General features: G+C 34.7%; 1 protein-coding gene across 2 annotated transcripts in view; it reads left to right on the top strand.

The window, feature by feature from the left end:
- The window catches only part of LOC123547490 (probable E3 ubiquitin-protein ligase HECTD2), a 55,830-nt gene that overhangs the window by 18,743 nt on the left and 10,760 nt on the right, over window positions 1-26,327 (top strand). Inside the window, exons 4-16 of one of the 2 annotated variants that reach the window (XM_045334640.2) lie at window positions 5,495-5,584; window positions 11,246-11,307; window positions 12,688-12,705; window positions 14,528-14,573; window positions 15,117-15,226; window positions 17,329-17,477; window positions 17,718-17,841; window positions 18,365-18,461; window positions 19,409-19,516; window positions 19,906-20,038; window positions 22,317-22,405; window positions 22,908-23,069; window positions 25,606-25,680. In XM_045334640.2, the coding sequence (XP_045190575.1) occupies window positions 5,495-5,584; window positions 11,246-11,307; window positions 12,688-12,705; window positions 14,528-14,573; window positions 15,117-15,226; window positions 17,329-17,477; window positions 17,718-17,841; window positions 18,365-18,461; window positions 19,409-19,516; window positions 19,906-20,038; window positions 22,317-22,405; window positions 22,908-23,069; window positions 25,606-25,680 (1,263 nt within the window). The remainder of the gene's footprint in view (window positions 1-5,494; window positions 5,585-11,245; window positions 11,308-12,687; window positions 12,706-14,527; window positions 14,574-15,116; window positions 15,227-17,328; window positions 17,478-17,717; window positions 17,842-18,364; window positions 18,462-19,408; window positions 19,517-19,905; window positions 20,039-22,316; window positions 22,406-22,907; window positions 23,070-25,605; window positions 25,681-26,327) is intronic. The other variant, XM_045334641.2, reaches the window with a different exon arrangement.

Raw genomic sequence — 26,327 nt, 5'->3', positions numbered from 1 at the left:
GATCAGAATGTTAACCTTGATGATCATTAGGTCAAGTTCAAATCTGGGTCAGGTGGGATCAAAAACTAGGTCACCAGATCAAATCAAAGGAAAAGCTAGTTAACACTCTAGAGGCCACATTTATGACTGTATTTTCATGAAACTTTGTCAGAATGTTAAGCTTGATGATCTTTAGGTCAGATTCAAATCTAGGTCAAGTTGGTTCAGAAACTAAGTCACCAGGTTAAATCATATGTAAAGCTTTTTAACACTCTATTGGCCACATTTATGACTATATCTTAATGAAACTTGGTCAGAATGCTAACCTTGGTGATCTTTAGGTCATATTCAAATCTGGGTCAGGTGGGGTCAAAAACTAGGTCACCAGGTCAAATCAAAGGAAAAGCTAGTTAACACTCTAGAGGCCACATTTATGACCATACCATAATGAAACTTGGTCAGAATATTATTCTTAATGATCTTTAGGTCAAATTTAAATCTGGATCAGGTAGGGTCAAAAACTAGGTCACCAGGTCAAATCAGAGGAAAAACTTGTTAACATACTAGAGGCCACATTTATGACTGTATCTTCATGTAACTTGGTCAGATTGTTAACCTTTATGATCTTTAGGTCAAGTTTGAATCTGGGTCATGTGGAATGTGACCTACTGACCTACTTCTTTGTTTTTTAAGATACAGCCTTGAAATTTGGGTGAGATGTACAGTTTTGCACACAGATCTTAAAACTGACTTCAGTGACCATGAATGTGACCTACTGACCTACTTTCTTGCTTTTTAAGATACAGCCTTGAAATTTGGGTGAGATGTACAGTTTAGCACACCGATCTTAAAACTGACTTTCAGTGACCATGAATGTGACCTACTGATCTACTTTCTTGTTTTTAGCTCACCTGAGCACAAAGTGCTCAAGGTGAGCTTTTGTGATCGCCCTGTGTCTGTCGTCCGTCGTCAGATGTCTGTTGTCGTCAACAATTTGATTGTTAACACTGTAGAGGTCACAATTTTGGCCTAATCTTAATGAAACTTGGTCAGAATGTTACCCTCAACAAAATCTTGGATGAGTTTGATCTTGGGTCATTTGGGTTAAAAACTAGGTCACCAGGTCAAATCAAAGGAAAAGCTTGTTAACACTTTAGAAGTCACAATTTTGCCCCAATCTTAATGAAACTTGGTCAGAATGTTACCCTGAATGAAATCTTGGACGAGTTCGATATTGGATCATCTGGGGTCAAAAACTAGGTCACCAGGTCAAATCAAAGGAAAAGCTTGTTAACACTCTAGAAGTCACAATTTTGCCCCAATCTTAATGAAACTTGGTCAGAATGTTACCCTCAATGAAATCTTGGACGAATTTGATCTTGGGTCATTTGGGGTCAAAAACTAGGTCACCAGGTCAAATCAAAGGAAAAGCTTGTTTACACTCTAGAAGTCACAATTTTGCCGAAATCTTAATGAAACTTGGTCAGAATGTTACCCTCAATGAAATCTTGGACGAGTTCGATATTGGGTCATCTGGGGTCAAAAACTAGGTCACCAGATCAAATCAAAGGAAAAGCTTGTTAACACCCTAAAAGTCACACTTTTGCCCCAATCTAAATGAAACTTGGTCAGAATGTTACCCTCAATGAAATCTTGGACGAGTTTGATATTGGGTCATCTGGGATCAAAAACTAGGTCACCAGGTCAAATCATAGAAAAATCTTGTTCACACTGTAGAGGCCACATTTATGACTGTATCTTCATGAAACTTGGTCAGAATGTTAATCTTGATGATTTTTAAGGTCCAGTTTGAATCTGGATCATGTAGAATCAAAAACTAGGTCACCAGGTAAAATCAAAGGAAAAGCTAGTTAACACTGTAGAGGCCACATTTATGACCGTATCTTAATGAAACATGTTCAGAATGTTATTCTTGATGATCTACCGGTATACGTGTAGTTCGAATCTGGGTCAGGTAGGATCAAAAACTAGGTCAGCTTAGGAAAAGCTTGTTAACACTCTAGAGGCCACATTTATGACTATATCTTCATGAAACTTAGTCAGAATGTTAATCTTGATGATTTTTAGGTCAAGTTCGAATCTGGGTCATGTGGGGTCAAAAACTAGGTCACCAGGTCAAATCAAAGGAAAAGCTAGTTAACACTTTGGAGGCCACATTTATGACCATATCTAAATGAAACTTGGTCAGACTGTTAATCTTGATGATCTTTAGGTCAGGTGAGTGATACAGGGCCTTCATGGCCCTCTTGTTTAAGATACAGCCTTGGAATTTTGATGATATGTATGGTTTTGCAGACTGATCTTAAAACTGAATTTCAGTGATCATGAATGTGACCTACTGATCTACTTTCTTGCTTTTTAAGATACAGCCTTGGAATTTGGATGACATTTACAGTTTTACACACCGATCTTAAAACTGACTTTCAGTGACCATAAATATGACCTACTGACCTACTTTCTTAATATTTTAGCATCAATTTGACATTAAAAACATGTAGGTCATTACTCAGGTGGGCGATCCAGGGTCATCATGACCCTCTTGTTTTTATGTCTGCCTTTTTAGTGAATAGCAGAGCATTGCCGACCTCTGATAGCTCTTGTTCTTTATTACAAAATTCTCATTGTTAAACCTTGCTAAGATGCAATGGAACCTGGAAACAGAAACCCAAATATTTTTCCATATTGCCATGTAAATTTCATTTCAAGTAGGTGATGTCAATTATGACATCAGTTCGATGAATGTGATTTAGTTAAATATACATTAATGTCAAAATTTTTCAAATTTACTTAGACTGAAATAAAAAATGACTATTGAGTGTCATTTAGATTATATTTATGGAATAGAAACATTATTAGCCTTGCATTGCCAAAATTGCAGTAATATTACATTCTTAAAGACTCATGTATATATCTTGACACAAATCAAGTAATCTGTAATATTTGCCATGCTCTTTTAGCACACTCTGGAGATGACAGGTCAGTGACCACTAAATACATAGTGGCACATTGAAAAAAATCATTTCCTATTCAAAATGGCTTGTAAAGAAATAAGACAAAAAATCCATTTGATTGATCTCAGTCTTAGACTTAGCCTGTTTTAATGTTTTATTTATTTTTATAGTAACTTCTTGATCTTTTAGGAGGTATAGGTTGCTTTCTTTGCCTTACGCTGAATAATTGATGAAGTTTTTTCATACCAGTACAATACAAATAACAACAGTATGTTTCCTTGTGGTAATAGATAAAATATTGAGGGTTCACTGTTAAACTGTGCTATCTTCTCTTAATATCTATGCTGTAAATTAGTTTTGCAATCAGCCTTCAATTTACAGCCGTTCCATGGCCTGATATGGTACGGGCTATTTTCAGGTCTGTGTTTACATAAAGAAATGGCAAATTTGTTTTATTTTTCAACACCACCAGCTTGGTTTGTCAATTATCGGCACCAAATGGTGAAGATATATTGATTTGGCTACGTCATTGTTGCAGAATGGGACATATGATGCTAAGCAGTTGCATTCTGTGCTCCCAGAATATTTTCTTATTTTATTCTATTGAAATAGATTTAATTTAACATCCATCAAAATGTTTTGCTGTTAAAAATAAACTGACTTAAATTTGCGTAAGTAAAATTATTTTGCAGTACATGATATATTAATTTGCTTTTGTTAAGAATTTTACAAAGTCTAGAATATGGTCTGTATAGCCTTGTAGTACATGTATACATGGGGATTGCATGAAATAATATTTACTTGGAAACCTCATTGGAAATCAAGTATATATCAGTTGTGAACTAATAAAATATTCATTTGCACTCATATCAGTGCATAATTTCTAAATGAATTGAGACAGACTTATAATGAGAATGTGTGAATGATGTACAGAAATTAATTCTTGGTTTCACATAAATTTAGTTATGATCTATGTTTTGTCTAGAAGAACATATTGAAATAAAAATTCTAACTTTGTCACTCACAGCCTTTCAGAATTGGCTGTTGAAATAAAAAAGAAGGAAATATTGAATGTATTTAGAAAGTGTTAGTTGTCATATTTTTAAAGGAACTGTGCCTCAAACTTTTATCCAACTTCAAAGAATTTAGTCCTCACGATATATAATCATTGTTTTTCTCTTGTCCATCTGTCTATTTGTTGGTCTGTAGACCATTTGGTTTCTCTTCACTAAATAGAGAATTCTTTGAGCTTAACCTTCATCAAACTTCATTGGGTAATGTCTGTGGTCAGTAATTGAACCATTTTGATTTGGAGATCAGTAGGTCCTGAAAACAATTTACGCTCAATACCTATTAGAACACATTTACCTACAGTAACTGTTGTCAAACTTCATAGGTTAGTTGTCTGAGGTCAGTAGACGACCCTGTCATTTCTGGATAAGAAAATTTATGTCAAGGTCATGATGACTGTAGACTGAGAATGGTTTTAATCAATAACTAAAGAAAGCTTTGGCCTGCAGTCATCAAACTTCATAAGTCATGGTTGCCTGTGGTCAGTAGATGACCTCTTTAATTTTGGAAGTCAAAGGTTAATGTCACGGTGAATGGTAGACTGAAAATGGTTTCTACTCAATAACTAAGCTTTGACTTACAGTTATCAAACTTCATAGGGTGATTGCCTGTGGTCAGTAGATGATCCCTATGATTTTGTTTTGGAGGGATGTGGTCAGTAGGTCAAAGATCAAGGTCACAATGTCCTTGAGACTGAAAACACTTTCCACTCAATAACTAAAGAACACTGCCCTCAGAGTCATCAGACTTCATGTTTTGTTTTTGTCAATAGATGACCCTGATATTTTAGGGGTCAGCAGATCAAAGGTCAAGGTCACAATGACCTGGAGACTTAAAACAGTTTCCACTCAATTACTATAGAAAACTGGTCTTACAGTCATCAAACTTCATGTTTGCTTTTTGCCAGTAGATGAACCTTATTGTTTTAGGAGTCAGCAGATCAAAGGTCAAGATCACAGCAACCTTGGGACTGAAAATAATGACATTGAGACTGAACATGGTTTCTGTTCGAAAAACATAAGTGTACTTTGACATACAGCTGTCATACCTCATAGGAGGATATTGTCTGTTGTCAATAGATAAGTTTTATGGGTCTGTAGGTTAAAGGTCAAAGCCCAGTTGACCTGTAAACACTGAAAACAGTTTCTTCTGAATATCTTAAAAGAATGCTTGAGCTTAGATTTTTTTCAGTTTCATAAGATATTAACAACATACAAAGTTGTACAGGACAAAAATGGGGGCATATGTGTTTTACAAACAGCTCTTGTCTCTTTCAAGTTTGTGGTGGCATAGAATTTAAAAACTCTTTAATAAGATAAAAATGATACATTTTACGACATGCCTTAAAGCTAGCAATACACGTAAATATGGTACTCTTAAAATTATCTCCCCTTAGAATCTACTAAAATGATGTAAGTGTAATTAAATTCAGTATCAGGAACAGAAATTACAAGACTTTGTTTATATTTCAGAGAGATCCAAACAAAGATTACAAGGGCACTGAAGATCCTGGTTTGAAGTTTGACTTCATCAACACTGTATATGACTTGATACTAGGACTGGTAAATATAATGGTATAGAGTCGACCTTTGTTCATTCAAACTCGACGGGACCAGAAAAGTTGAGTTATCGGTAGTTTGAATCATTGAAATTATACATGATATAGGGATTTTGCTGGGCCTTGACGATGGTTTCGAACAAAGGGTGGTATTTAAATTTTTCGAGTTTGAGTGAATAAAATTTGACTATATATTGAGCTCTCTGGAGCAAAGCTGTTCCTCGCTCTAAATCCAGCATTTTCGTTGGCCAATTTCAAAATAATGGTTTGAAACAGCCAATGAAATGTTCAAATTTTTTGGCTGGCCTCCACCCTTGAACCGTATTGAGAGTGAAGACATTTTATCATTTTGGACTTGAAAAAGTGTTTGCATTGCCTGGTGTAAAGCACTAATATGCAGGACCCTAGATTTAAGTCTTATTTGCTCTATGGTTATATTAATACCTTGCAGACAGTGACAAAAGCTTATTCTTTATTCAAGTATATTTTCTAAATAAAAATCTAAGTTCTTAGTTACCTTATTGATCCGACCTGAAATTTTCTGTTTTGGATTTTAACTGATTTCAGAGATGGCCTTTTTGAGAGTTTTAACTTTTAATCATATTGTGGGAGAAGTTTTATTGATACAGTGTGTCGGTTAGTGAGACACATACTAGTAGGTGCAGTCATGGCAATGACACGATTCCATTTCTTTTATATAATGGCTGAGTAAACAGGCTTTCTATATTTTTGGACGATTCACAGAAAAGTTAAGCATAAATCAACTTGCTGCTGTGCTTAAATAATAGAACTAACAGATTAGATTCTGTTTGTTATGTGATCAATGTTTACTCTTCCAGTAAAATCAATTTAAACGGAATTGAATTGAAAGAAAGGCTTTATAGAATAATACAGTAAGTGGCAAATTCCGTTTTTGTCATATTCTAATAATTCGCGGAACTAGATCATGATCAATAAATGCTTTTACGTCATTCCTTTAAAGCTAAATCAGAATATTAAATCAGTTTGGTTCCTGGAATCAGAACAATAACATGCTTGTTTGTTGCAATCCCAGTGGTTAAGTTCAGTCCTGTGTTATTATTATTATGTTGTGGTTGTAGAGAAATATTCTCAGCCAGCTTTTAAATACAGTTAGCAGTTTCAATCAAAATTATATTTAGATCATTTTAAAACAGAATTTTAATTTCCGTATGGCACTGTAAAGAAATAATTTAGTCGGCACACTATTTACTTGTAATGAAACTGGTTTATACGATAAAGAGTTCCTTTGTTAAAAGAAAATGGTTTACTAGTCCCCCGAGAATGTTTTGGACTATCTTACTCTAGTTGCTACAGTAAGTAGAGTTCCAAGTTGAACGACCAGAGTAAGCAAAATGTGCATGCTCTTAATCTCTGACCTTCTCTGCTACCTTAACCCTCACTTCTTTGAGGGTAAAGTTGATCCATGATGGCGACGCATGTAAACTTACCACAGTAAATAATATTTTTAAATGGTTTATTTGCGAAATCCAAGATTTTTAAATAGAGTAATTTGGCAGAATGCAAGTGTTTTTGTAAGACCATTATTTTATTGAAAATTTTGTGGTGTATATTGTGTTTTGTGTGCTTTTTTCGCTTGAGTAAATTTACTGTACATATTCCGAACTTGTACTTGTGTAACTTGAGTTCACAAGTCGAAAAAGCTCTAACTCATGCTAAGTCTTCTGTCTGTCATTCTGTCAGTTACTGTCACAACTTCCAATCTTTAACTCAAACTGATTTTAATGTTACTTGGCACAAACATTTCCCATAACTTGATGATGTTTCATGTTTAAAGCTCAGAGGTCAAGGTCACACTTGTAGGTCAAATGTAAAGTCTTTTTTGTCCTGTCTGCTCCATAACTCGATCATCCATAAAGGGATTTCATTATGTCTAGTCACAAATATTCCCCATAATAAGAAATTGTGTTTTGCATAACACACATACCCCTAGGAAGAAGGTCATGGTCACACTCTGAGGTCAAAGATACAAGGTAATTCTGAGCAAGTGTTCAGAAGTTAGCATTTAAAAAAAAATTTGGGATAATAAATCGATGATGCTTACATTTGATGAAAATGTGCAAAGGGTTTATCTTTGTTAAGTGTGAAGGTTATATTCATTAAATTTAATGCTGTTATTATTTATTCATATCTTATGCACAGCAGTTTAACAGATACTGCTGAAACTTATGACAGGTACATTTGCTTTGACAAATTCTCTATAAAGAAATAATTGATTGTAATGTTACTTAACTCCCTAGTGTAATATCATATATTCACAGTTGAATGCTTGTTGGTCTTGTATACCGTAGATCTTCGGAAGTGATAATAACATTTGATTATTCGTTAATGGGGGATAAAGTGGTAAATTGTATCTATAATTTAGTGAATAATACCCATGTGTCATGGGGAAAGTACATTTTAAATTCATGATGGTTGGCTATATGAACAGACTCAAGAGAACTCCAAACAAAGAATATGGAGGAGTTTTGTTGTTCCAGAGTAAGATCAAAGCTTCTTGCATTGAGTAAACTACAGATGCAAAATTATGTAATGAATGGCATAGCCAGTCATTTGTTCAAGTCCAGAAGTGAAGAATAATTTTAACTTACATGTAAAACTAACATTTTTTTATTCTATGTCTTTTTGATGGTTTTAACCCCTTCAGAACCAGTGAAAAATATATTGGTAACTATCAAATAATTTTATTTTATGGGGTAAATTAATCAGTGGTTTTTCATTGGGATATGAATTTGTGGGTGTCCATAAACATTTATCAGTTTACAATTTATTCATTGTGATTTAAGTTCTTGGATTGAAAATCCAAATAAATAGTCCCTCTCAAATGTAAATGATGTTTCTGTAATCACTATTTTTATACCTCCCCCCTTCACCCACCACTTTTATACCTCCCCACTTCACCCACCACTTTCATACCTCCCCCCTTCACCCACCACTTTTATACCTCTCCCCTTCACCCACCACTTTTATACCTCCCCGCTTCACCCACCACTTTTATACCTCCCCCCTTCACCCACCACTTTTATACCTCCCCCCTTCACCCACCACTTTTCACCCACCACTTTTATACCTCCCCCCTTCACCCATCACTCAGGCATATAGTGATTGAACTGTCCATTTGTCCATTCTTTAGTCCTTACACACCAGATTGCCTAAAGCCCGCATTAATGATCCGATTTAGTTCATATTGAATTTCACACTAAACAATCCTTGTGGCAAGACCTATAAACTGACCTATATATGAATGACATTGACCTTCATATGACCTTCACCTCAAACTTAAATGCTTTATAAACAACCTTTTTTTTGTGTGCTACTGTGAGCTCACTTAAATGACCCAATTTAGTTAATACTCAAACTCAACCAACCTTGTGGCAAGACCTACAAATTGACCTATATTTAGATAACCTTGACCTTCATAATATGATCTTCATCTTTAAACTTAAAACCTCAAAAAACAACATCTTTGGTCATACACCAATTGGGCATGATTTTGCATGTTGCAGCTTCTTGCTTTTATTTCTGAAAACTTTTCATTGTGATAATAAATAAAGTTATCTTATGATTTTTGGGTCCCCATTTCATTAATATCACACTTCAATGAAAATTCTTCCACATTATTTGAAAGGTCATAAAATAATTGTCAATTAATGATTACACTGTATCCCACCTTAGTCTCTATTCAAAGTTAGATAAATGCGGCATTATGCTATATACAGGGTAAATTAAATTGAAATGAAATCGAAGTTGTGACATTGTTATTATTACCAGTTTAGGTCAAAGCTAGTGTGCAGGGTATGCCTGTAAAATACATAAAAGAATATTCTTAGAAGTACTTATTCATAATTCAGCCTTTCCTAAAATATCTAAATGTAATTTGTACTAAATATTATAAGTCAAGAGAAAACTGAGGTAAGTACTGAGTTATGTTAAAAAATGTTTGTGATTATAATAATAGACCTCTGTTGTCAATGATGAAAGGCTTTGCTACCAGGAGAGAAGAATTCCATGTGGTTCTCAGACAACTTGTGTAGGAAAAGAACAGGAACCAGTGTCTTACTATTGCATATTTACTTTGTTTGTTTTGTTTTGTTTATCATTGCACCGACACAATTATAGGTCATATGGCGACTTTACAGCTTTAATGGTGGAGGAAGAGCCCAGGTGCCCCTCCGTGCATTATTTCATCAATGGCAGGCACCTGGGTAGAACCACCAACCTTCCATAAGCCAGTTGGATGGCTTCCTCATATGAAGAATTCAACACCCCGAGTGAGACTTGAACCCACATCGGTGAGTCAGCAACCTTAACCACTTGGCCATGGGCCATGGAGCCCCCCCCCCCCCAAGTCTTACATCATTGTACAAGGTGGCTACTGTGAAATCATTAATATTCCTAGGGGACTAATTTCCTTAAATTTCGTGGTTGAATCAATTAACGAAATTTAATCACAAGGAACAAGTAAAATTCCCATAAATTTTATGTTCAAAAGTTAAAATCCATAAATTCATATCCCCACAAAATTGCTGTTTTGACCAAACCACGAAATTCCATGCCCACGAAATTAAATGATTTTACAGTATTAGGGTCTGGACACTTGGTTTTGTTGTATCTCGTGATTCCAGCATGTAAACAAGTTTTGATTCCATACCTCATTTTTTAGCTCGACTATACATAGAATAGCAGAGCTATTGGACTCGCCCATGCGTCGGCGTCCTCGTCGGTGTCTGCGTCGGCGTCCGAGTCCCGATTTGGTTAAGTTTTTGTATGTAAGCTGGTATCTCAGCAACCACTCGTGGGAAAGGATTGAAACTTCACATTCTTATTCACTGTGATAAACTGACCTACATTGCACAGGTTCCATAACTCTATTTTGCTTTTTTACAAAATTATGTCCCTTTTTCGACTTAGAAATTTTTGGTTAAGGTTTTGTGTGTAAGCTGGTATCTCAGTAACCACTTGTGGGAATGGATTGAAACTTCACACACTTATTTACTGTGATAAACTGACTTACATTGCACGGGTTTCATAACTCTTGTTTTGCTTTTTTACAAAATTATGCCCCTTTTTCGACTTAGAATTTTTTGGTTAAGGTTTTGTATGTAAGCTGGTATCTCAGTACTCACTAATTGGAATGAATTGAAACTTCACACACTTATTCACTGTCATGATCTGACATGCACAAAGCAGGTCCCATAACTTTATTTTGCTTTTTTCAAAATTATGCCCCCTTTTCAACATAGAAATATTTTGTTAAATTCCTATATGTAAGCTGGTATCTCAGTACCCACTTATGGGAATGGAGTGAAACTTCACACACTTGTCCACTGTCATGAGCTGATAAGCACTATGTAGGTCCCATAACCCTATTTTGCTTTTTTACTAAATTATGTCCCTTTTTTCGACTTCCGTATTCATTCAATCGACAAGGCTGTTGAATAGTCGAGCGTTGCTGTCCTCCGACAGCTCTTGTTTCACATCATATAACCCGAGTGTACTGTTGGTGTAAAGTAAAACCCAAATCAACAAAAATCTACAACCAGATTGGAAAAATGCAATCTCTTTTCAGCCATCAGAAGTGAGGTTAAGTTTAAATGATAATGACAAATTTACTTTTCATTTTCAGCCACCAGAAATACAGAAAATTGTTTTGAAAAGTATTATCAATAGTTTGCTGAAAGACAAGAAGTAAGTTTTTTCTTTATACGGTAGTCATTTTTACTGTTAGAATCATCTTTTCTGTCCTAAGGTAATTGGATCTCATTTGAATATGCCAATAAGTTTTGAATTTATCATTAAAACAAGATTTTTGTTATGCCTGTTTATTGTCAATTTCAGCAGTTTTGGGAAGTGAAATTGCAATTTTTAGTCAGAATGTATGCAGTGAATTTTCCCTTGAACGTAATATATTGAAAAGTAGCAGTATCTTCAAAATTTAATAAGTTGCTGCTACCACTCATGATGCCCTGTAAATGATGTAAAACTTATATCTGATCTTGCACAAAAAAGAAAATGTAGAAATGTACGTATTGGGTGGATGAAACAGGTTGAGTTACACTTTAATTTAGAACGTTTTGACATACATTCACTCGCATCACCTTGTGTGAGTTTCTAGAGATTTTCCTGTTTTGTAACTCTGCAATATAATTAAACGAAAATGTGTGGGCAGAATTTTTGATGTACCAGAAAGGAAGCATTATGGCAAATTTCATTTTGTATATTTCATGTGGGAGAATTTAAAATTGTTTTGTGAGCTGTAACACTTGAGACTTAATATTTATAAAGTTGAATATTGATGTTTCCGGTATTGCATGAATTATTGATAGGTTAGGTTTTCTAAAAACCGTAAATGCAAACTATACTTGCCTATTTATTATGGTCATACCCTCTGAAGAAATTTACAAATGCTGAACGAAACTGGTCGGGGAAGACGTTCAGCCAACAAGGCAGCATCCTCTGTGTCTAATATCCAGCCAAATCTTAAGTTTTCTAGATAGTTCCTCAGCTTTCAGTCAGTGAATTATCATGAAAAAAAGTTTAAAAGAAGAACTGTTGCATCAGAATGAGAGTCATTTAATTCAGCTAATTTATGTGCGAAATTGCATTGAGCAGAATGAAACACTGTCGTTTAACCTTTAGCATGCTAGATAAATTGTCGTCTGCTGGAAATGTCGTCTGCTAAAATTGTAAAGTTCATTCAATTTGCTCCAAAATTGGAAGAAATATTGTCAGAGTAGCAAACAGCTTGGAACCAGATCAGACGCCGATTTAATCGGCGTCTGATCTGGTTCCAAGCTGTTTGCAAAGGCTGTTAAATTCGCCTGCAGCAAGCTAAGGGTTAAGATAGGGAGTCTTTTAATTCAGGAAGTCACTTAAGACAGTCTAGACCGTATGTTATTTGCAAGGTATCATAATCCAAAAAATTGTATTACAAATCTAAATAAAAAGCTTGTATAAAAATTGGTATAATTTAACCATCTTTCATTACAAACGTTGCCTTTGTATCATATATAATTGTCATTACTATTTGAAATGTTTAATTCATTCTACTTTTCCATGCTTTCTTAGGAATAACCATATGCAATGGTAAGACTGTATGTTGTATATAAAGCCATTGTCAATGTACATAATCATTTTTAGCTCGACTTTTGAAAGAAAAAGTAGAGATATTGCACTCTCCCTGGCAATTTCACCGTCGCCGTCACCGTTGGTTAAAGTTTTGGATAAAGTCAAAATAATGTCTGTTACTTTCAAAGCTATTGACTTGAAACTTAAATTAGTTATTTATTATCAAAGGCTACTCCAGAAGAAACAATCCCCATAACTCTGATTGATTTTTGACAGAGTTATGCCCCTTTTACTGGCAAATCTCTAATTCAGAGTCAAGCACTGAGAAAAGTCGAGCATGCTGTCTTACGGACAACTCTTGTTTTCACTGCTATGTATATTTTGAGGCATGTAATAGCTCACTATTTTAGACACTATTTTGGTAAAATTATGTTTATATATTTTTATGTTGTATACTAATTATTATCGCTGTCAAAATGCGTCTGATTATTGATTACATTATTTGAACAAAAGTAATTGATTACAGCTGATCACAATAACTCATTACAATTACACCACATCTGATTCAGATATTCAGAAAGTTTGTATTATAAGATTGGTAGAAAAAGTGTTGCATATAAATTTACTGGTGATCATTTTGTATAAATATCATTCACTTTTTCTGAAGAAAAATTTCTTGAGACCTTTTGAGTCTTTTGTATAGTCAAAGGATTCTTTTTTACTCAAATATTCACAGAAAAGTCAGGGACAGAAATTGATATTATTTGAAATGTGTGTGGTTTTTAGCTTGACTATTCAAGGAATAGTCTGAGAGCTGTTCTACTCGCCCTTGCGTCGGCGTCTGCATCACACCTTGGTTAAAGTTTTACATGCAAGTACGTATAGCCATCATTTAAAGGCATATAGCTTTGAAACTTAATTCTTCTTTTTCTAGGTCAATAACCAGCCTCACAGGACCATATCTTATAACTCTGAAATTGTATTATTGGCCAAATGATGCCTCCTTTTGGACTAAGAAAATCGTGGTTAAAGATTTGCATGGAAGTTACTATCTCCAAAACTAATGCAGATATTGAGTTGAAACTTCACATGTGCCTTCGGGGTTATAAAAGTAGATGTTAATTAGCATCCAGTCGCGTAACTCTGACATGTATTTTGGCCAAATAATGCCCCGTTTGGACTTAGAAAATCCTGGTTAAGTTTTGTGTGCAAGTTACTATCTCAAAAACTAATGCAAATATTTGATTGAAACTTCACACGTTTCTTCGGGTTTATAAAACTAGGCCATAGCATCATGTCCCATAACATGTATTTTACAAAATTATGTCCCTTTTGAACTTAAAAACTTCTGATTAAAGTTTTACATGCAAGTTACTATCTCCAAAACTAATGCAGATACTGGATTGAAGCTCTATAGATATTTTAACATTTAGGGTAACTTCCTGTTTCTGGGACAACAATTCAAATAGTCGAACATTGGCTATCTTATGGACAGCTGTTGCTTTTGTTACATTAGGCTGTAAGTATTTAATAAGCTAGATGACATAATGGTGACAGAAATGACGGAAAAGACATTCTGATAATTGTGTGTTTTTGAGAAAGTAAAATGCCTGCAGTGATTTTCTTTACTACAGTAAAGCTAAAACTTACTGTTACAGTTAGATACTGTCTACTAATAAACAAAGTCAGCTCTGTTCATGCTGCAAACTTAAGTTCAATTTAAAGAAAGACTTCAACTACCATAAACAAAATTTCATTAAACAAAAAGGAATGTGTTAGAAATGGTTCCAGTTGAAATGTATGTTGATGGTTATTTCTATGTATATATCTTATTTTTCAGGCCACATTCCAAAGATGATCTGAGGGCATACCTAGTCTTGTTACAGGTAAACTTTGTTCCCTGTTTTCAGTATCTTGCAATCTATCGGCAGCATTGAATTGTAGGAATAGCCTCCAATTTGCTCTTTGGTCATGTCTTATACAATGTCAGTTTGGGAACTACTCTTATTCTAATAATATTACGTTTGAGTGATTGAAGTTATTATAAAATCAACAGCAACTTAGTGTGAAAGACAGTGTAGAACTTTGATCACTCAAACTCGATGGGACAGGCAAGTTATCAGTAGTTGAAGCCATTGAACAATATACATTATATAGAGATTTTGCCCAGACATGATGATGAGTTCGAACAAAGGGTGATGCTCAAATTATCGGAGGTCGGCAGAACAAAGGTTTACTGTGTACTCCTGTATTGAAACAAAAAAAAGTGAAACTCATTTCATTTTGAAATTCATATGAAAGAAGTCCATACCTTTTTGTAAGGTGATTAAAGTAAAATTATACAACAGAAGAGGAGCAGAAAATAGTGTTAAACTGTTAAGATTGAAAAAATTTAGTGTTGACATTACAAAATATTTTTGTAATTTTAGAATCCCCAGTTTGGGAGCTCATCAACGTATGTGATATTTGCGCACTTGTTGCGACAGATAGCTGCGCTAACAGACCATGATCATCACTATCTAGTCTATTGGATGAGAAAGTAAGTAAATACACAGTATTGTAGGCATAATCATCACTATTTTGTCTAGTGGATGAGAAAGTAAGTAAATACACAGTATTGTAGGCATAATCATCATTATTTTGTCTAGTGGATGTGAAAGTAAGTAAATGCACAGTATCCAAGGCATGGTCATTACTATCTAGATTACTTGATGAGAAGGCAAGTAAATACACAGTATCATAGGTCTAGTCTACTGGATGAGAAAGTAAGTAAATACACAGTATTTTACAGGAATGTTCTGATTAGTTTGCGAACTTAAAGTTGTGGAATATTTTTGTCTAAAAGTACTTTCAACAGTTGCAAGTTGAGTTATTTATCAATTATGCATTTCAGATATAAATTTCTTTCATTCCTTGCAGAAACAAACTTCAACTACAAAATTAGATTGATTGAAAGTTATTTTGCAACAGTTTTTTCTATAATATTTTGCTTGAAAATTTTGTGGTGATAAGTGTGTTGAGGAAGTAGACCTAGTACTGTAAAATCATTTTATTTTGTGGATATAAAATTTTGTGGTTTATGCAAAAATGGCTATTTCATGGAGATATGAATTTTGGATTTCAGTTTTTAATTCTAAATTATATGGAAATGTTCATTTTTATATGCCCGTCTCTGAAAGAGCAGGGTGTATTATGTGAGCATTCATGGTGGCGGGGGGTCAGCGTCCAAAGCAAACATTGTCCACTCTCTAAGTCAGTTTTCATCCGATCTTCACCAAACTTGCTGACAATGTTTGTGGGCATAATATCTCGGCCAGGTTCAATAACCAGCCAAATCGTCTTAGGCACTCTTGGAATATGGCCCTTGAATTACTCAAAAGCTGTGAATTTAGCCTTGTCCGCTGTCTAAGTTGAACAGTTTTCATCCGGTCTTCACCAGACTTGCTGACAATGTTTGTGGGCATAATATCTCGGCCAAGTCCGATAACCAGCCAAATCGCCCATGGCACTCTTGGATTATGGCCCTTGAATTAGGCCAAGTTTGATGACGGGCCTATTTTGTGACAGTCTGGCACTCTTGTTGGATTTAATTTTGTGATTGACGCAACTCCGAAATCCACAAAAATTAGTCCTCCATGAATGAAATTGATTTAACAGTATGCTATTATAAGGTTAAAGAGGTATTACTACACTAGCCAGTAGTAAGGTATAGTGAATACACTGGTCATTATATGAAGATGTTGTTGGTTTATACTAATTTATTTTAGCACAGTTGTGGTGAAAGCTTCAATCTTATTTGAACTACTCTCGAGTCCAGTTCCTGAGAAAACCTGTACTGGTATCATATGGAAAAATTTGGTCAATCCCAGTAAGGCTTGAACCCACAACCCCCGGGATGAGTGGCTGACACCTTAACCACTAGACCACCGCTTGTTGTTGAAGAAAGCAGTTACACATTTTTGACAGAGTGCAATGGGTGCTTAGACCAGTAAAAATTTCATAGGAAATTAATTCTCTAGCAAGTCTTTGGATCTACTTGAAACATCATTGCACTTGGCAAAATTGATTACATGCCACAGTAGAAAATAACCTCTCTTTGAAAAATATCTAATAACCCTTGTTGTACCTTCAAGCAAGAATGAGATCACAGAATATTGAACGCTGCATGGGTGTGCCAATATTGACAGAAGGCAAACAAAAACATGTCATTGAATTTTTTTTAAACTGCTGTAAATGTGTATTAATAATATTGAAGACACATATTCATTGAGGGGACCTCCTTGGCTGAGGGGTTAACATTGCTGACTCTAAATTGCCCCTTACCAATGTGGGTTTGAGCCTCACTCAGGGCATTGAATTCTTCATGAGGAAGCCATTCAGCTGGCTTACTGAAGGTCGGTGATTCTACTAAGGTGCCATCCCGTGGTGAAATAATGCACATAGGGGCCCCTGGTGTCTACCTCTATATCAACGCTAGAAAGTCGCCATTTGACCAATAACTGTGTAACAGTAAAGCCAGCAAAAAAATCATATTTCTTGAATGATTGTTACTCTGAATTTTAGCATATCCTTGAAAATCAATGTTCAAAATTATTTATTTATATTGTTCACCCCAAAATCACATTAAAATTAATTTTACAGGTTGTCAGGGGACAGGTTACAAGCATTGTTGGAAAGACTGAACTCATTCATATCTATACGTTTGTTCCCTCCGAAACCACAAGATCTACCACCAATGGTGAAATGTAGTTGGTGGATACCGAGTGGTACCAAAGTTATGGCATTATTAAGTAAGTCGATCTTAAATAAGTATGATAATTTTGATATTTTATGTCCAGAACAAGGAACAGTTGCGTAGGTAAAACTGGCAGAAGCAAACCACTGTAAAAATGAAGTAGTAGATTTAGTTTAGCAGCCTTGGTGGAAGCATTTGTACAAGTTCTTGATTGTAAGTATGGGTTAATATACTGGTATATGACCTGTAACAATGTATGTAGTACAAGTAATATGTAGTGTTTTCTTTATTGCAGATGCTGCCAACAATTTGTGCCAACCACCCTTAGTGTCACACATGGAGTTTTACAATATGGCCTTGGATAACCTTGACCTTATGCAGGAGTATCTAGCATGGCAAGATCCAAACTCTAGTGGAGGGTAAGTGCATACTGTCAACACTTTCATATGGCACATAACAGACAATCTGATATTACTCGTAGTATGGTTAGACCCTTTATGATAAGATAAGATCTTCACCAGAGGAATATATATTTTATAGAGGTTTTCAGGGTGCAAAAGTTTTTTGTAGGAAAAAATCAGTTCCAAGGCAGTTTGAAATTTATTTACGAAACTAATATTTCAGATTTTGTAAGAAGCCAATATGGTTAAGTAGCTGGCTTCAGAATGCATATTTCTCACTAGTATTGGTTAAAAATTTCTCAGGGTGTATAATTCTTTTTTTTTCAAAACTGCTGTCAGGCTTAAATTTACTTACTTCTTCAGAAAAATAACTTTTTTTATTAAAAGGCAATTTAAGTAACCTTTTCCGGTAAAATTTTTCTAGTTTGTTTAAAGGTATGAACAAAACTGAAAGGAAAGCCTAATTCTGAATAGCTAAAGCTCTGCTGAGATATTGATGATATCAATTCTTACATCAATCTTGTATAATGTTTATTTTCAGATTTTCATTTTGTCAGTATCCATTTATCCTCAGTATTACAGCAAAGAGAACAATATTACAACGAGACTCGGAGCAACAGATGATTCTCATGGCCAGGGTATGTACATGTGCCCCTTTCTTCCACACAAAGTTGTCGAAAATAATCCAATAAAAAACCTGACATAAAGAAATATTTAATATGTTTTGCCTGGTTAGTGATATGATACACAAAAATATACCTCCTGTTTTTGTTCTATTTCTGTAGATATTCCCTTCAAGGGTTGGGAAAACACATGTCTTACTCAGGCAGTCATTTTAGATCATTCTTCTTGCATACCATTGATATTATTGCAATATTTTCAAAAGATATAAATAAAAAAATTGCTCATACACTAGGACATCATAATACGATGTCAAAGTATGACATCAGTATGCGCAAGTGTAGTTTATCTTTTCACTTGGGAAAAGATAAGGTGATCTCCTTCCTAGATAGCCTTTAGGTCTTTCCCCACATGGTAGGCAAGAATACGTAGTCTGTATAGTTTTATAGCTATTTTTATGCAATAGCTTGCTTGAGTTACATGATGTGTTAGTTCAGCCTGTACCTATCTTTTAAGTGTTTATTGCAGGAAATTATATACAGTTGAAACTCGTTATCTTGAAAACCAAGGGATCAAGCATTTTATTTTGAGATAACTGAAATTTGACCTAAAATGATATTTTGTGGACATATTTCAGGGACAGGATTTGAAAATATTGTCAAGATATCTGCAATTTTTGGATAAGCGAGTTTCAACTGTATACTGTGAAATCATTAATATTCATGGGGGACTAATTTTCGTGGATTTCGTGGTTGAATCAATCCATGAAATTTAAAAAGTTGAAATCCACAAATTCATATCCCCACAAAATTGCCGTTTTGTCCAAAACCCCGAAATTTCATGTCCACGAAATTAAATCATTTTACAGTAATTGAGTAATTCAGAAGGAATAGCTATCTTCCTGAAAAAGTATTTGAAGCAGATTTGAAAGTAGAACTATTTTTCCATAATATTTATATTTCAGAGAAGCCTGGTTGCGAAGGTGCAGAGGCGCCAGTTGCCAGATGTTGGAATGCTGTTCTTTAACCTGACTGTTCGGCGGGAAAATCTGGTTTCTGACTCCTTAAATGAGGTTTGTGTTTCTTTTTTGGGTTTGTTTGGTAGTGTCATAGTTTGTAAGTTTTATAAGACAAACTTTCCCTCTCAGAATAGAGGTATGGATGGCTGGTTTGGCCATAAAAATGTCAGTTTCAAGGATATCTCAGCAGATAGATCATTCTACCACTTTTAGAGACCTTTAAAATGAATCAGAAATTCTATCACAGTCTTGCATAACAAAGCCAGAACTTATAAAAAAATGTCTGTTACAGATTTGATGGACCAATCAGTCTTTACTTTACCACAGGTCTTCCTTTAAGAAGAATCTGAAAGCTATATTATGACACACCTTAATAAATTATCTTTGGAATCTCATTTCAAAATGGGGATATACATTTTGAAATCAAATTTTTCTTTCATCAGATTGCGAAGAAACAGCATGACTTGAAGAAGAAGTTGAAGGTCACTTTTGCTGGGGAACCAGGCTTAGATATGGGTGGCCTTACCAAGGAATGGTTCCTGCTTCTTATTAAGAAGATATTTAATGAAAACTATGGTATATTTTGTTCATCTTTGCCCAACTTATGATACAAAGTCAGCTCACAGTCATTGGCATTTATAAAGATCATTTAGTTAGGTTTTTGTCTTGCTAAAATGTTGATAGCTGTTTACCATTAACAACATGAATATACAGCAGTGAAAATCAAGAAGTCTTTTTTTTGCAAATTAGAAGGTTTTTTAGCTCACCTGTCACAAAGTGACAAGGTGAACTTTTGTGATCGCGTGGCGTCCGTCATCCGTCCATCCATCCGTGCGTGCGTAAATTTTTGCTTGTGACCACTCTAGAGGTCACATTTTTCATTGGATCTTTATGAAAGTTGGTCAGAATGTTCATCTTGATGATAGCTAGGTCAAAAACTAGGTCAGTAGGTGTAAAAATAGAAAAATCTTGTGACCTCTCTAGAGGCCATATTTCTCAATGGATCTTCATGAAAATTAGTCAAAATGTTCACCTTGATGATATCTAGATCAAGTTCGAAACTGGGTCACGTGCAGTCAATAACTAGGTCAGTAGGTCTAAAAATAGAAAAACATTGTGACCTCTCTAAAGGCCATATTTTTCAATGGATCTTCATGAAAATTGATCAGAATGTTCACCTTGATGATATCTAGTTTAAATTTGAAACTGGGTCACATGCGATCAAAAACCAGGTCAGTAGGTCTAAAAATAGAAAAACCTTGTGACCTCTCTAGAGGCCAGATTTCTCAATGGATCTTCATGAAAATTGGTGAGAGTGTTCACCTTGATGTTACCTAGGTCATGTTCAAAACTGGGTCATGTGCGTTCAAAAACTAGGTCAGTAGATCGAAAAACAGAAAAACCTTGTGACCTCTCTAGAGGCCATATTTTTCATGAGATCTTCATGAAAATTGGTGAGAATGTTCACCTTGATGATATCTAGGTCAGGTTCAAAAGTGGGTCACATGCCTTCAAAAACTAGGTCATTAGGTCAAATAATAGAAAAACCTTGTGACCTCTCTGGAGGTCATAATTTTCAATGGATCTTCATGAAAATTGGTCAGAATTTTTTATCTTGATGATATCTAGGTCACATGTGCTCAAAAACCAGGTCACTGTGTCAAATAATGGAAATAACGACGTCATATTCAGTTCAACACTGGGTCATGTGGGGATAGGTGAGCGATTCAGGACCATCATGGTCCTCTTGTTTAAACTAAAGAAGGACTGTTGTTACATTGTAGTAAGGTGTTTACATGGATATTTGTTTGGAATATATGAAGTAGTAGTTAAATTAAATAAAAACAAAAGCTGTTCTGGTGTTTTCATTAAAAACATTTTTCAAGTGCCTTGATGATTTTGTTGTTTATCTTGTTGAGTTTTATGTCACAGTGACACAGGATAAAATCTCTAAGAATGTCCTTTAGAAGCATTGAATGCACTGAAGGAATACTGGAACAGACACAGTTGTATTTAGTCCATTTTTAGAAATATTCAAATCATATATGGTGCCTTACAACTTTTTACGGTGGAGGAAGATCCCAGGTGCCCCTCTTACATTATTTTAAACATGGGTGGGCACTTGGGTTGAAACATATATATTTTACATGTGAACTGGACAACTTCCTCACATGAAAAGGTTTTGAAACCTCATGGATTATAGGCAAGCAATTCGAAGTCACTGGTGTAACAACTTGGCCATGGAGGTCCCATGTCTTGAATATAATGCATAAAAATGTATTTGGTCACACATAATGACAGCATGGCAGAGTAATACATTATTTACTAATGGTTATGCAAGTTACAGAATTTTGAAATGGTGTGTTTAATTGCTTTTTGACAAAATTGTAGAAATAAATCTTGTTTTCTCAGTAAATCATTTGTTTAGAATGAAAACAATTATTGCCTCAGTTTGAAAGAGCAAGCAGATGTAAAACTTTGATATAGAATTTACTGACAAAGTAAATTTATGAGCTAACAAGACCGCTAACATGCCAAACATGTGAAACTTCCATGATCTATAAATGATTAGTCCATAATGTTGTGTTTAATGTTTGGCTGTAATTGATTTCCTCCTTATCTATTTAAAATAATGGGATACATTTCTTCTGCCTGGCTGTAGGAATTTGGTTTATAGCTATAAGTAATTTGAAAGAGTACTTTGGTTTATTAATTTTAATTTTTATATTACTCATGCAACATAAATTTGCTACTCATCATTACCTATGTCTGTCCTGCTACATGAATATATAACTATTTAGATTTTAGTGATCATTTGCTCATGAATAAGTGATTTGATTTTATACATTAACAGGTATGTTTACATACAATAAAGTGGCAGGATGTTATTGGTTTTCTACAATGCACCGTGAAGATTATCAGGAGTTCAATCTAGTCGGAGTTGTATCCTTGCCTAGAGTCCTGGTGTGGGGTAGCATTGATAAAAGTTTTCCGAATTTCTGAAGCACTGCCCTCGACACACACATATATATATATATATATATATATATATATATATAATTCTCCATGTCAGTATTCTTCAGAGTGATCTACCTTGCTTAATAATGTAAAAGGGCCTTCAAACAGTCTCTGTATTCTCTATTCCTCAAATTATGTTATGCTTACTTTCTTGCCCCCCCCCCCCCCCCAAAAAAAAATCCCAGAAATCCCTGTTACTATGATCTCAAAGTGGTCTTATTGTCCCTTTCCTTGAAACTGTACTGTGCTCCTACATTCCTTGAAAATAGTGCATTTAATCCAGGCTATATATACCTCAGACAAACTTCAAGCTATGATATGAAGATCAGCTTTAAATTTACGACTTGATTTTTCTTCTTTTCCTGAAATAAAATTGTAAGTTCTTTCACCTTTTGTACCAAAATTGACTTCTTAACTACAAAATTAGTTAATGGGATTAGCAGTTTATAACAGTATTAATTTGGATCTGAGATTCCCACCATGTTGCTACAAGAAGTTACTGAGTCCCCCTGTGGTGCCCTTCAACAATCCACGAGCACAAGTTGGTGTCGCTAGTCTTACATTGAAGGATCTCAAAAGAGTTCAGCCAGTAAGTATTAAATTAATGTGAAATTAATTTTGTTGGCTTGAAATTTCATTGTTTGGGCAAAAATGGCTATGTTGTGGGGAAGTGTATTTGTGGATTTCGGTTTTTGAATAAAAATGAGTGGGACTTGTTCAGTGAGATTTATTTTAAGGATTTTCCTAAATGCAAATTCTATGAAAATACATGTAATGCCCCCACAAATATTGAGGATTTCACAGCTTTTGCCTTTATTGAAGATCTGACTATAAATGATATAAATGATTCATAATGGAAAATGATACGTTTTTATGCCAATTTCTGTATTAGCTAAATGGATCCTATTCTACACACGTGGACGTTGGCATCACCATTGCCATTGGCATTGCAACTTGGTGAAAGTTTTGCATAGAAGTTCATACCTCAGAAACAATAACATGCATTTTCATTGCAACTTGGTGAAAGTTTTGCATAGAAGTTCATACCTCAGAAACAATAACATGCATTGGCATTACAACTTGGTGAAAGTTTTGCATAGAAGTTCATACCTCAGAAACAATAACATACATTGGCATTGCAACTTGGTGAAAGTTTTGTGTACAAGGTCCTGTTTCAGTAGCCATTACTTGCATTAAATTGAAACATCCCACAAAGGTTCCTAGTCCTCAGACATAATTAAGTTAAATAACTCTTGGTTGAATATAAATTAAATGTAAATTATGGTCCTTTTTAGAAAATTTGGTTAAAATTTTACCTGCAAATTTCCATCAAACTATCTAATTACACTGGATTGAAATTTAACAAAATGCTTCCCAGTCATCAATCCAATAAAGTACATGTAACCAGGTTAGGTAACTCGTGGTTGAATTTAATATAAATTATGGCCCAAATTTGAATGCCACCATCATGCTGTGTCTCAGTAATAATTATTCTATTAAATTGTATTGGATGGAAACTTCATACAATGCTACCAAGTTATCAGACCGCTGAAAAACAACAACAAATTAAATACCTCTTGATTGAATTGGTACAAATTATGATCATTTTTTAGCTCAACTTTTCGAAGAGAAAGTAGAGCTATTGCACTCGCCGCAGTGTTGGCATCACCCTTAGTTAAAGTTTTTGATAAAGTCAGATATGTCTGTTACTATCAAAGCTATTGACTTGAAACTTACTATCAAAATCTACACCAGGAGAAAAATCCCCATAACTCTTATTTGAATTTTGACAGAGTTATGTCCCTTTTTAACTTAGAATAGTTTGGTTAAAGTTTTATGAAGTTTTTACTGGCAAAGCTCTAATTCAGAGTCAAGCACTGAGAAAAGTCGAGTGTGCTGTCTTATGGACGGCTCTTGTTCAACTTAAGAAAAATTGGTTCAAGTTTTGTGTGCAACTATCAATCTGTATTTCAGTAACACCTGTATATATTGGAACAAAACTTCACACAGTACTTTCAAGTCATCATAACCAAGCTAGATAACTCTTGATTTTGATTGAATTTATTGTAAAACAGTGGCCCTTTTTCAACTTTAAAAAATATGGTATATTGTTTGCATGCAACTATCAACATCTACCTCAGTAAAAATTACACTTATTGGATTAAAAGTTCACACAAGACATCCTTCTCATCAAATGTACTTTCATAACTAGATTGTTTTCATAGCCATTATAAAATTCTAGTTTGTAAGAAATTGTAATACTATATAGAGTAACTCAGTTTTATAAGTCTTGCCAAGTTATGGTCTTTGATCGACTTGGGTGTTGAATAGTTTAGTATGTTGTCTTAACTGTAGCTATTGTTCACCAGTATCAGGATATAGGTGAAATGTGCCAAAATTCATATAAGATGGCAACACATATTTTTGTTAAAATGCATGTTTGCATTATGAAGGTCATTACAACAGATTATGTGTTCAATATAATTGCAATCCATCCTTTTTAACACATCAGTAGAAGTTTTGTTCTTCGCTTTTCACAATAGACATATCTTTATTTACACTAATGAACAAGTGTGCATTAAAAACATTTCTGTATTCAGTTTTGGCAAACCACTAATATTTATAGGTTATTAGCTTTGTATCGGGAAATATGCACAAGTTCTCAGAGGAAATATTGCGCGACTTTAGGAGCGCAATATTCCTCCGCTGAAGAACGAGTGCATATTTCCCGATGCAAAGATAATAACCTTTTTATTACATACACATCTACATGTATAAATATAATGTAAATATCATAAATTTGTTTAATAGCCTGAATAGGATTGACAATACTGAACTAAATAGAAAAAAATAGTGCAAGAACAGACACTGAATTACGTCACGCACCCGATACGAAATTCAGGCGTCAGTGTATGGAAAAATATTGACGTTTCCGGTACCAGTGTAACGTAACGGGGAATAGAAACTTGTATGTAATAATTGCTATTTATTATTTATTATTATTTATATTTGTACTTTTTCAGAATATGTTTTGTGTTAGAACTTTTAGAAATTTAACTTGTATGAATAAGTATGTGATAGAATGGTAGAGTTTTGTTTTTAGAAAAGTTCTGTTTACTTCACAGGAAGTTGCAAAAGGTCTACAAGATCTGCTAGATTATACAGGGGATGTGGAAGAAGATTTCTGTATGAGCTTTCAGGTAAAACTCAGAATATTTGTTTGTTTGTTTTGGGTTCTGCACCATTTTTCAACAGTATTTCAGGTAAGTATCTGCAGGCAGTTAACCTAACCTGTGTTCTTTGATTCTGTACCAGTACAAACCTGTTCTCCACAAGTAACTGCCAACTTCCCCACATGTATCAGAGGTGGAGGAAAAATGATTGCAGGCACAATGTCTTTTATCAGCCATCAGGGAGAACATGCGCCTCGCCTGAGGATCCAACTCACGACCCTGCTATTGGTAGATCTGCCCTCTCCCTATTGAGCTAAGCGAGCAGGCTAGCTATGGTTTGAAATACTGAGGGCTAATACTTTTGACGACAAGCCATTCAATAAGACAAGAGTAGGTAAGATAAATTTTATTTTGAGTCGGCAAGACAAGTAACAATACAACATAAGCACTCTAGGTGCTTTTGAACCGACTATAATAGTAAGTGTTCCATAACACAGTTTTGTTTATACAAATTTACTTTAGCATGTTTGTGATGAAAGCTTCAAGCTTATTTGAACCACTCTCTAATCTGCTTCCTAGAAAAACCAGTACTGGTGTCCTAAGAGAAGGCGTGATTCTGACCCCAGTAGGGCTCGAACCTAGGACCCCCAAGTTGAGCCATGACACCTTAACCA

This window comes from Mercenaria mercenaria, chromosome 9 (genome assembly GCF_021730395.1).
Source record: "Mercenaria mercenaria strain notata chromosome 9, MADL_Memer_1, whole genome shotgun sequence".
In the NCBI taxonomy this organism is placed as follows: Eukaryota; Metazoa; Mollusca; class Bivalvia; order Venerida; family Veneridae; genus Mercenaria; species Mercenaria mercenaria.
The sequence above is the reverse complement of the archived record's forward strand: the minus strand, read 5'-3'. Positions and strand labels throughout refer to the sequence as shown.